General features: G+C 33.9%; 1 protein-coding gene across 1 annotated transcript; it reads right to left on the bottom strand.

Moving 5' to 3' along the window:
- Positions 1-262: 262 nt before the first annotated feature.
- LOC131162027 (heavy metal-associated isoprenylated plant protein 23-like) lies at positions 263-1,251 on the bottom strand. The gene is made up of 2 exons (XM_058118124.1): positions 1,095-1,251; positions 263-561 (listed from the first exon to the last, which is right to left on the bottom strand). The coding sequence occupies exons 1-2, from the start codon at positions 1,249-1,251 to the stop codon at positions 263-265; spliced, it is 456 nt and encodes a 151-aa protein (XP_057974107.1).
- Between the last annotated feature and the right edge of the window lie 11,786 nt (positions 1,252-13,037).

Raw genomic sequence — 13,037 nt, forward strand, 5'->3', positions numbered from 1 at the left:
GTCAATTTATAGTTAATGTTAATTTTGAAATTTAATTATGTCAACGAGAAAATATAAATCCGGATATGAAAAATGAAAAAAGAAAAAAAATAATTATATTGAACAAAATATTAAGGGTTCCTGATTAAATCTCGCCTAGGGCCTCATATTGTGAAGAGCAGGCCTGTGTATATAACAATAACTCAATTCACATTAATGGGCAACAATTTAATACCTAGAAAATTCTTCTCTCTCTTGAGTGCGGCTTGGTTTGCTTTACGCTTCACATGATAGAGCAGGCATTTGGGTTGTCGTCGCTGAAGAAGGTAGCCAGCTTTTCTTCTAGGGTGCTCATGGTAGCGGTATTCGCAGTGTTTTCAACACGCCTGACGTAACCAGGAGGAGCCCTCCTGTCATAAGATGGAGCAACATATGGGTAAGCCACCGAATTGTAGGGAACATAAGGCCATATCTCGCACCGCTTTTTGGTTGACTCTGCCCTCCTCAGCACTCTGCTTGGCTCTACGTACCCAGTCACCGTCACCTTCTGCTGCTTCAAGTCTACCTCCACAGATTTAACCCCTGCTTTAAATATTAATTATCGCTATTATTGCATATTATATATGTATCTTTAAATTAGCTCCAGTCATTTGTTAAAAGAAACAATACAAGATGAAGATGAACTGAGCTGAATTGGGGTGACATTTTTCTTTTTTGATAATCTGGAATTTTAAACCTACACTAGTCTTTGGACTTTTCATCTAGTACAAAATTGGGAAAAGAAGTGACTAGCTCTATTGTTTCCTCCATAAATCAAAAATTGACGTAAGTGTGTAATCAAACAAAAGACCTCCTATTATACCAAAGCCTTACAACTTGCTCATATCCATTTGAGTCAATACTCTTGGGCCATGGGTGTGTTCTTAATTAGTGACATTTGATGGTTAAACTTTTAAACTTCTATATTAATGAAGTTCCAGGATCTCACTTAGAAAAGAGGGAGAATAGGCAAGAGATGAGTGAAAGGCTACGTAATGTAGTTTAACTCAGGCCGGCCAATGGGTCTCCTTGAACATGGTGAGAGAGAGAGAGAGAGAGAGAGAGAGAGAGAGCACCTTTCATTGAGGAGAGCTTTTTCTTCACTTTGTACTTACAGCCTTCACAGTCCATCCTGACCTTGAGGCTCACAGTCTGCAGTTGCTTCCTTCTCTTGGGTTTCTTCACACTCCTCAGCAGCTCACATAGGTACTCCAATGTAGCTACAATTCCCATTTTCTATTCCCTTTTTCTTTTTTTTTTCCTTGTCAGGGTGACTAAATATATAGACTGATCAAACTCATTCAAACGTAAGAAAGAAAACTAGGAAGATCGATTCAAGAGTTCAGAAAAAGCTAGAGGCCTGAAAGATCTGCAGGCTGAAAGTTACAAAATCTAATTTAGGAAAAGCTGCAGCAAGCTACCCTTTTCAACTTTTAAAACAAGCACAAATACATATGCATACAAGCAAGAAGAAAGCATAAAGATGAAAGAGGAGAAAAGGCTTTTGCGGGTGACGAGAGGGGAGGCTGGCTACCTGCTATTTGTCTTGATGAATGGTTCAAATGAATTTATATATAGAAATCAAAATATGAGAGTACAGAGTACGTACGTATATGGAAATTATCCTATGTTAATATTTATATATACACACACACATAGGCACATTGGAGTGGGTAAATTAATTATTTCCATCTCTGATCGATCAGAAGCAGTAGGAAACTTCCTTTCATTAACCTGCGGATTCCCTTATTGCTTTTCTTTTTTGATGATGAAGAGAACAAACACAAAAGGAAAAGGGCTACCTTTAAAGGCTGCATCCCTTTAAAGCCTCCCTTTATATAATTCGTTCTTGCAAGTTTTTAAGCAACCCCATGCCCTCCATCTCCTTAATTGTTCGTTCACCTTCATTCAAAAAGGTAGTCAGCCCCAAAAAAGTGAAGAATTTTGGGTAGTCTCGCACTAGCTAGCTACCATGGTACTTGTACTCACATCCAATCAAAAGCCTCCACCTGTGCACACACTAATAAGCATGCAATCAGTTCCTAAACTTTACTGTATTTGTACTCTTGCCCCAGTTTCTTATTTTTGAAGATTTTAGAAGTTCTAACTTTCCAAGTTGGTATACTTCCATATATAAATTGATTGTAAATATGTTTTCTAAATTAGAGATATGCTCTAATGGATGAGAGATTTGTAGTCCTAAATTTTAGCATTCCAATTATGTATAGTGGCTATTTATGCCCACAATATTGTAAAGCAAAGCACAAATAAATAATACCAATTTTTAACTTGGTATCAAAGCCTTTGAAAACCTCCATCAAAACATAAACCTCCCATACTATTCTGAACAATCATCGCACCAAAAAAACTAGCTACCACCATATGGCTCCTGAATCCCCTACTCTCGAACCATCAAACCCAGTAATCCATATCCAATTTGAAAATTTTGGCTCCATGCCAGAGTTGTCCTCACCGAAGTTAACTGTGATGTATGGTCCCAAATATTAGAGATGCAAATCGCAGGAGGTGAGGAGTTCAAATATATTATGGGTAAAATTGTTCCACCAAAGGAAACTGATGCTACCTATGCAAAGTGGTATACAGAGAGTCAAAAGGTCAAGGGCTAGTTGCGACTGACCTCTATGTCATCAGAGATAATGAAGCGTCATCTACGACTATGTATCGCAAAGGGAAATCTGGAGTGCTCTTATCAAAGCATTCTATAATAGATCGGATGAGTCATAACTCTTTGCATTAAATCATCCTGCCTTCATCACCAAATAAGATGGTCGATCTCTATCAACTTATTACGATGAGCTTGTCAAATTTTCCAAGAATTAGATTATCGTGATAAAGTGAAGGACCTCGTTGATATTGTCACCTATAAGAAATTTGTTGCACAGTTGAGAGTGCACATCTTTCTTAGTGGTTTGGATGCAGAATTTGAATAGATTAGAGGTGAAGTTCTTTGGAAGGACCCCCTTATGGACCTCGACGACACCTATGCCTATGTCCATCAAGATTCTATACGCCGAGCTATTTTAAACGTTGAACTTGATAATCATGAGTCTTCCGCTCTAATGGCTTGACGCGCTAAGCCACAGCCTCGACTATCTACTCAAAAGACTGATTCTAACCAAGCATGATCTTAGAAGGGTAGTTATGAGATAGGTGCTACCAAACCCGAACATTTGTGCACTCACTGTGGTGAGATAGGCCATACAAAGCCACGGTGTAATGACTTAATTTTCTATCCAGAGTAATGGGATCCAGCAAAGGCACTGTGCAAGTGCAATTCAAAGCCAAACGACCAAGCCTCTATTGCCATGACCAAACCTTCCAATGATGTTGCATATGACTCCTCTTTGATTGCTACTTCAGGTAACATTGGTTAGGTTTTCCATACTTCTACGTCAGATAGTAGTAGTAGTACATGGATAATTGATTCTGGTGTTACGGATCACATGACCCTTAACAGTGAGCATGTTCTGTCTATGAAACAGTCCACCACACATATAGTCTCTATCGCCAATGGCAATCCCTCTCTTGTGATTGGAGAATGTTCAATTCCTATCTCACATAATTTGAATCTTGATTCCGTTTTAGTTGTACCTTCCCTTAACCATAATTTATTGTCTATCGCTTAAATAACCTATGCGTTGTATTGTGCTGTGATTTTTAGGCCTAACCTTTGTGTTTTTAAGGACATTTGAACTTGAAAGACGATTTGTTGTGGTACTAGAAGGGGGAAGCTATACTATCTAGATCTAAAACCTACTAGCTCACTTTAGTGGGCTCAAGCTCTTTCAGAAGATGAGATCGACAAGTCCTTTGAAATTTGGTTGTGGCACCAGTGCTTGGGCTATGCATCTTTTGCATATTTAAAAAATTGTTCCCAAAGTTGTTTTCTCAGTTGAATAATACTTTAGATTTCAAATGTGATATTAGTGAACTTGAAAAAAGTCACCATTTGTCATTCCTATTGAGCATGAATTAAAGTTCAATACCTTTTATGTTGATTCACTTTGATGTATGAGGGCCGACCAAAAACCCTTACTTGAATGGTTCTTGTTGGTTTGTCTCATTTATTGATGATCACACTCGTATGACGTGAGTTTGCTGATGAAATCAAAGAATGAAGTTAGCTCCTTATTTTAGAAATTTCATAAGATGATCACCACTCAATACCAATCTCACATACAAGTTCTTCACATTGATAATGGTGGAGAATTTGTTAATCAGGACCTGAAAAAGTACTTATAGGAACATGGCATATCTCACCAGATGACTTGCCTTTCTTCTCCTTAATAAAATAGGGTTGTAGAGCACAAGAATCGTCATCTACTTGAAGTTGTATGAGCCTCTTTGTTTGGAGCTCACATGGCCACCAATTACTAGGGTAAAGCGCTCAGTATTATGACTTACCTCATTAACCGTGTACCCTCTAGCTCGCTAAATTTTCAGACTCCATTTGAAGTCCTTCATTCGACTATAAGTGTTTCTACTACTCCAAATTTATCACCTAGAAGTTTCGAGTGCATGGCATTTGTGCATCTTCCTAAGCCATTGCATGAAAAGCTTGAACCACGTGCCCTACAATTTGTCTTTGTTGGTTATGCCTCACTTCAAAAAGGCTACCATTGCTATCATCCCCCATCACAGATTATGTATGTCACCCTTGGCGTTGTCTTTCATGAAAATGACATGAACTATATTGTTCCCGAGTCTTCAATTTAGTTGGAGAGACGAAATGAATTGTATACTCTAAATCTAAATCCTTCTTTGGACCATTCAGGTAAAAGTGGTGAATTTTTGGATAAAAGTGGTGAGTGTCCAAAGGAGGCAATCGGTACGTGCGCAACTTGTTCTCAACCAATTGGGTGCTCGTTTGAATGGGGAAAATAATCAGAATCAGATGGAAGTGACTCCACTTCGAGTACTATCTATCCAAAATTTTTTTTAGGTCAATTCATTTCCCAAACCCCATCTACAACCTCAGGTACATTTTGAATCTCAACTCTTTCCAAAAGTACTACCTAATCGAGCCACTTGAGGTATACCTAGAGTTAACTATGAGCCTATTCTTAGTTCCAATCATAAGTATCCCATGAGCAACTATGTATTCTACCATAGACTATCAAAGGAAAGTGAGTCATTTGCCTATCAATTATTAATTATTTGCTGTATCTATTCCTATTAACATGCACGAAGCTCTGGAAGATCTGGGGTGGAAGGAAGTGATAGGAATGGTGCATTCCCAAGAGGGAGGTGAATTAGGTATTTTAAAAATTCCTAAGTCAATTTAAGTTCACAGATAGTATATCACAACCTAAGGTCTCTCTCTAAGAAATTACCAATTCGAATATTAATATGTGGAAATATTTAAATCATGCATAAAACTCATAATAAACCAAATTTAAACATATATGTGTGAGAAAGATAAATAGTAGAGAGAGAGAGAGAGAGGCACAATATTTGATATCAAAGTTCGGCCAAACCTGCCTATGTCCTTGCCTTAAGCCAACAACTCAAGGATTCACTATATGCTCACTTAACCAGGCATAACGACGCCATTTACAACTCTCCTTATGGGGCGGAGTCTCCCCAGCTCAATTATGGGACTGAGCCACAATCTGTTCTCCTTATGAGGCGGAGTCTCCTCAGTTCACTTACCAGGCAGAACCAAACCGGTTCTCTTTACAAAGCGGAGTCTCCTTAGCTATATTGACTGGGCTAAGCGAAACTGATACACCTTATAGGATGGTGACCTCCTATTCTAATGATACCACACGCTAGGAATACAAAGATAATAAAATGATTTTTGTACAAATAAAGTGCTTATTCAACAAGCAAAGATGTACAATATGAAGTTCAATGCACTCTTGTATGATGAGAATTTATGCTCAGTAAAGTTTATATGATTTGTCTCTTAAAAGTGTTTGTATATAAAATAATGTGAGAGATGATACTAAAAATGATCTCTGATATATAATATTCACTTAGCGTAGTTCATATATCTAAAGCCAAAGAGATATCTCCATCAAAAATATTTTGAACAATATAGTATAGGAGATGTTGGAGATTAGCTTATAAAATTTCTTTTGCAATGAGCACAAAATAAACTTTTTGAATCTTGCAATAGAATTTGCAAAGATTCACAAGCTGTGAAAGAGTTTTCCCAAAAAGTATTTATCAATCAAATAATTTGGGAAGAACTCAAGCTTACCCTCAAAAATTGATTATCAACAATAAAAGAATGAGTGAGAGTTTTAGCTTTTGAATGATACGAGAAATGCCTACAATAATGAATATTCAATCAATCTTCAAGTCCAATAAATTTGGAAATGAAGAATGAGAATTAATGCTCTCTTTCTAAGATGACTTTACAAAGAATATGAGAAAGAGAAAGAGTGTATGCTTGTGTATGTGGGAGTATAAGAGATAATAGAAAAAAAATTCAGAAATTCCTAAGCTCATCTCATGTGTGATCATGCTTTGGAATACGCTATATATAGAGCACCTAAAAATTATGACCGTTGGGGACACGCTCAACATTTTAGAAAAGTTTAATTAAAAAATTAATGACGATTAGCGCTGAAAATATTAGGCAACCCGAGAGGGTCGGTCGAGTGAGCAATGCACTGGTCAACTGACCTAGGGTAGAATTTGAATTTTTTGTGGGTTCGGTCGACTGAGCAAGAGGGCGGTCGATTGAGTTAGAGCAAAAACTCAAATAACTTCAAGGGCTCGGTCAACTGAGGAGTGAGCTAGTCAGCTGGCCATAGGCTATTTCCAATCCTTCGTAGGTTTGGTCGACTAAGGTATTCTAAAGCTAAAGTTGATGTTTGACCAAAGCTTTATAGAACAGGCCAAAAGATCATGGTCTGTCAATTGAGATGATTATAACGTGTGTGGGATGGTCGACCGAGGACATTGAATTCTTAACTTCTTTTTCTTCTTTTAAAAATTCTTTACTTCTTGTTGATTTATCCAAATAATAAATACTCAAAAACAAAATTCAATCCACAACCAACAACACAAGTATTTAAACAAACAAGTTACCAATCAATCAATCAAACCAATCAATTTCCAATCAACCACAATATCCAAACTAAGATAAAAGATTCAACTTGTGTTTGTTTGCAGTCCTGTAGTTAATGAATTCGATTTCTTAAAATGAGGTGCAATATAAAATCCAACTCTTTCCAAAAGTTTAGATGTTAAATAAACTTTCATTTTAAAGAGTCTTTGAGTATTTCACCAATCAACGTACTCCTTTACGGTTTCCCGCAAAAAATGGATCAACCAACGTACTCCCTTTCGATTTATCAAATACCAAAAACAAATTAAACTTAAGTTTGCTTAATATCAAATCCACGTAGTGTTTATGATTAAGGAATTTAAAACATCCACGCAATTCCTATATGCTGTAAGTAAAGAAAGTAAGGGAAAGAGAGAGTGAGACCACAATTTTTACAAGGTTCAGCTTATACCTAGCCTACATCCTCGCCTTTAACAAACCACCAAAGTATTCACAAGAACCAATTCATTTTTTGGGTGGAATAACACCATTTACACACTCCTTTGATTAGGCTAGAGCCCGCCTCTCCAAATGATATACCCTCGTTTGGTCACTCCTTCAATTAGGCTAGAGCCCGCCTCTCTAAGCGATATCCCCTCGCTTAACCAACAATCCAAACACCTCGAATCGTCCAAGAACTACAAAAGATATGAAGTAATCACTACGTACAAAAGCACTGTCAAAACAAAGTGGATTAGTACAAATTCAGCTCTAGGTATTTCAATAATTTAAATACCAATAAGAAATATAATAGAAACTCAAGTGTAGAATTCACCAAGGGTTCCTTGTGATCGAGAAAACTCAGTATAAGAACCTTAGTTGATGTTTTAGTAGCAATTCAGATGATTTATTTCCAGCAAAAAATGTGAGCAATATAGACCTTTGAGAGAGATTGAGAGTTTGAATGCAAGTGTGTTATGTAATTGCCTTAGTTATAATTTCTTGAGATTAAGGTAGTATTTATAGGATTTTTTAGAATTGGTTTCCTTATTCCCCAAGTTACTTGGAATTTCCTCCAAGTTTTTATAACATTCATACTTCAAAAGCCAATTTTTAGAAATTTCCCGTTAAGTTCAAAAATTTGAAGTCCCGTGGAGTCAGTCGGCTAGACAGGTGACTTGATAGTATATTTCCACGGGGTCAGTCAGCTAGACAGGCGGCTGACACCCTTCTATCTCCCAGAAATTAATCCTGAATAATTGTCAGTCGGTTGGCTTGACACAGTTCAAAATGGGTCAGTCAGTTGGGGACTGTCAGTCGACTGAGTGATTTCAGTTCATTGTGTCAGTCGGCTGAGCAGTTAGCTTAGCTGTTGATTTTCTGTCAATCAACTGAGTAAACCTAGTGCTTTTCTGGTCAGTTGGTTGACTTGGCCTCTTTCTGGTTTTTCATTTTTAGTTTTCAAATTTAGTTTTGCTCTTTTGCTTTGATCTTTCATAAAACATTTTCTGAGATTTTAAAATAGGTCTCTAAGTCCATGTATCCCGTAAAGATCTTCAATAATATTTCAAAAGATATTTAATTATTAAAGCACTTACATAAAGACTTCTAAGCCATTTGTCATTCTTAAACACTTTAAGTCTTCATGCTTTGATCTGCTACTTGTCTTCAAGCTTTTAAGATACTTTGAGGTTTTCATCAAGTTCTCTTTAATATCCATGCTCTCATGATTTTTAAGCTTTAGTCTTTGAATTCATGCCATTTAAGCTTCATATGATCATCCTTCTTTGAAATATAAGTTTTTAACACATTCTCTTTCTTAAACCCTGAAATAAAGGCACTCAACAACACATGTTAAAACATTTTCATTTGTTATCATCAAAATAAGATTGAAAAGCCTAGTTAGGCCAACAAAAAGTAAACATAATCAAAAGACCCTATCTGGATAATATAACCAACATATTTATCTAATTGAAATATCATACTATGAATTAATCTATTGTCCTTATTCTCAATTTAAAAATAATAATAATAATAATAATAATAATAATAATAATAATAATAATAATAAGGATAATAAGAAAAATAATAGTAAAGTAATAATAATAAAATAATATTTAAAATATCGATAATAAGAGAAATAATAATAATAACATATTAATAATAGTAATGAGAATGGTAATGGTAATAATAATAAAATACTATGATAATAATAACACTAATACTAATAATACCAATAATAATAATAATAATAATAATAATAATAATATAAAAAATAATAATAATGATAACAAAAGTGATAATAATAATAATAATAATAATAATAATAATAAATAATAATAATAATAATAATAATAAAAGTGATAAAAATAAAAATAAAAATAATAATAAATATATCCAAAATAATAATAGTAAAATAATACTAATGATACTACTAGTAATAAATAATAATAAATAAAAATGATTATAAGAAAGTAATAACAAAAATACTAATAATAATAATAATAATAATAATAATAATAAATAAAAATGATAAAAATAAGGTAATAATAATAATAATAATGAAAATAATAAGAGGGAACCTCTTGTTCTATCTGATTAGGGCAAAAATAGGGTCTACAGTAAATTTATAAAGACAGATATGTTAAGCAACGTAGGTAGAAGTTATACTATATGTTATTTTTTTACCAGTATTCTCAAATTCAGTTATCCATGATATTTTTAAATAAGATATTTACATAAATGTAGCTCATTTTCCACACACAAGTAATAGCATATTTTGTCTTACTGAGCATTGTCTCGTCCTAATGGTTTAATATTTTTCATTTGATCCAGTTAGGCGAGCAGATCAGGTTCGCAGGTAGAGGGGCTTCAGTGCTACCCTCTCAGTACAGTGAGTAATTTGAGACGTTATTTTGTATGGTCCTCGTGTTAGTTGAGGGTATTTTGGGAATATTATGACACTCTGGTATTGTGTTATGGTTATATGATTATAGCTTCTCGCTGCGTAGGTTGATGGTTTTATATTAATTAGAAGATAACGGAGCAGTGGAATTCCATAGTATTTATTATTATAAAAAAAAGTTTACTAGTAGGTCGTTACACTTGAACAAAATGGTATAGCCAAAAGAAAAAATAAAACATTGAAGATATGATGAATGTAGTGTTAGTAAGTTTAGGTTTGCCTCCTAATATGTGGAGGAAAGCTATTCTATTTGCTAATCACAAAAGAATACCACCTAAGAAAAGTGATAAAACACCTTATGAATTATGAAATGACTATAAACCCAATCTAAGATATTTGAAAGTGTGGGTGTGTTTAGTTAAAGTAGGTTTGCAAGAAGTAAAGAAAATGAAAATTGGTCCTAAAACTAGTGATAGTGTATTTACAGGATACACTCAAAATAATATTGCACATAAATTATTAATTATTAGATTTGATAATAATGTGTTAGAACCTAATACAATAATAGAAGCTTAAGATGAAAAAATTTATGAAACATTTTTCCTCTATAACATAGAGAAGAAATAGTAGGTAAAACAATAGAAAAAACATATAGTGGGAAAGAAATTGTTGACTACAATGTTAAAAATCCTAAACCTAGGAAAAGTAAAAGAAGTAAAAAGGAAACAACTTTTGGATCTAACTTCATAACAAATTTTCTAGTTGAAGCAATTGAAGACGAATTAGAATCTCTAAAAATAAATAACACATGGGATCTTGTAGATTTACCACATACACATGAAATAGTAGGGTGTAAATGGGTATTCAAAAAGAAGTTTAGACCAAATGGTATTATTAATAAGTTTGAAGTTAGACTAGAAGCCAAAGGGTATAACTGAAGATAAGGAAAAGATGTTTTTTTATATTTATTCATCAATTGCAAATGTCACAACTATTAGAGTTTTAAATGCCCTAACTTTTATATATAACTTACATATAAACCATACGTATGTAAAAACTACATCTTTGAATGGTGAACTAGAAGAAAAAATTTATATGTAACAACCTGAAGGTTATAAGGTAGATGATGCTAAGCATAAAGTTTGTAAATTATTTAGATATTTGTATAGACTTAAACAAGAGCCTTTATAATGGGATGAGAAGTTTGATAACATTCTTATGAGTGATGGATATAAAATCAATGTTCCTACAACAAATTTGATGGTGATAGTGGTGTAATAATATATTTATATGTCAATTATATGTTAATATTTGGTACTAATTTAGAAAATGTCAAATCAACCAGATTGTTTCTTGTCTCAAAATTTGAAATGAAAGATTCAAGACAAGCAGATTAATTCTACGTATTATAGTTTTACATTAGCACACATTTGTTTATCCCAATCACATAATGCAAACAAAAAAACAAAATTGAAATATTTTTGTTTTTCATATTGATTATGCACCAATTACAACTCAATATGATGCTAGTTTACAATAAATAAATAAATAAGTGATCATATTGCTAAGGTTGAGTATGCTCAAATAGTGGGGTTTTTAAGGCATTTAATGAGTTATACACGCCAAGATATTGCATTTTTCGTATGTAGACTAAGTAGATATAATCAAAATATTTGGCATGGCCACTTAATAACATTAAAAAGGTTATTGAAATATATTTAGGGTACTATAAATTATGGACTATTTTATTGTGGATACCCTATAGTTGTAGAAGCATTTTCTGATGCTAATTGGACATCAAAACAAAAAGGATATCAAGTCTACAAGTGGCTTTATTTTTACTTTAACTGGTGTTGATATTTCTTGGAAATCCCAAAAACAAACATGCATAGAAATGTCACTATGAAGATAGATTTTGTAGTCCGCAAAAAATAGCTAATGAGGCAAATTGGTTAAGGAATATGTTGGCAGATATTCTTTACGAGCTAAGCCAGTACCACCTCTATCTATAGTAATTTCTTAGCAACAATAGCTCGAGCAAATAATAAAACCTATGATGGCAAGAGTAGGCATATAGACCTAAGACATAAGATAGTGAGAGAACAAATCTCATTTGGAGTGATGACATTAAGTCATGTAAGATCAGAGATAAATTTAGCTAATCATCTAACAAAGGGACTACCTAGAAAGCTAACAAAATAAACATTGAGGGGGATGAATCCTAACCCCTTAACATAAACTATAAATGATGGCAATCTAACCTTTGTGATTATAGATCCCATGATTAGGTTTAATGGAAAACAACAGGTCCTTGAGTAGTTAGCTAACCACTATTATTTGTTTTTCTCATCCCTGGTGTTGGAATACTACAACTACAACAATTTTGAGGTTGTCTTTATCGCTTATTGAATCCATAGTTATCATTGGGTGGTGTGTTTAATTGTAGTTACACATTTGATGGATTCACCTATATGAGTGTAGAAGTGGGGCTGCTTCTTATGAAAGTTTAGTAGGCTAAAACTTTTTAGAGCATTCATGAAAATCTAGCTATGGTGCATGGCCTATTCGAACCAACCTATAGGAGCCTTATATTTAAAAATGTCATGTGAGTTGTGTTCATAAAGTTACAAAAAGACATTTGTTCAAGATTATAAAATTCACCAAGTCTTTGTAGCTCATAACGCACATTCTTTTAGTGTAATTCAAACTAAAAGGTATTGTTACCCTATACAGGTCTTTTCATAGTCACCCAACCTCTATTTTTCCTTTTATTTTATTTTTTATATAATTTGAAACATGTTAGTTGGAGATTGTTAGTGATGGGTGATTTTATTTCTCTTGAGCAAGGTGCTTTTGTGAAAGGGAGGAATATTTTTGAAAATATAACGCTTGCTCAAGAGATGGCAAAATTATTACATAGGCAGGTCAGAGGAGGTAATATGATGCTAAAACTTGACATGAGCAAAGCATATGATCGAGTGGAGTGGCAGGTGGTAGATCAAATTTTCCATGCTCTTGGTTTTCTACTCCATGATTTTCTATTATGATGCATGACACTTACATAGGTTTCTTCAAGTTAAAAAGTGGTTTGAG

This window comes from Malania oleifera, chromosome 8 (assembly GCF_029873635.1).
Source record: "Malania oleifera isolate guangnan ecotype guangnan chromosome 8, ASM2987363v1, whole genome shotgun sequence".
Lineage (NCBI taxonomy): Eukaryota > Viridiplantae > Streptophyta > Magnoliopsida > Santalales > Ximeniaceae > Malania > Malania oleifera.

What these genes read in the sequence shown, in the direction of transcription:
- LOC131162027 (XM_058118124.1), bottom strand. Translation starts at nt 1,251, where the DNA reads ATGGGAATTGTAGCTACATTGGAGTACCTATGTGAGCTGCTGAGGAGT. An exon ending in AAAGCTCTCCTCAATGAAAG is followed by an intron (nt 562 to 1,094) that starts GTGCTCTCTCTC and finishes TATTTAAAGCAG; the next exon opens with GGGTTAAATCTGTGGAGGTA.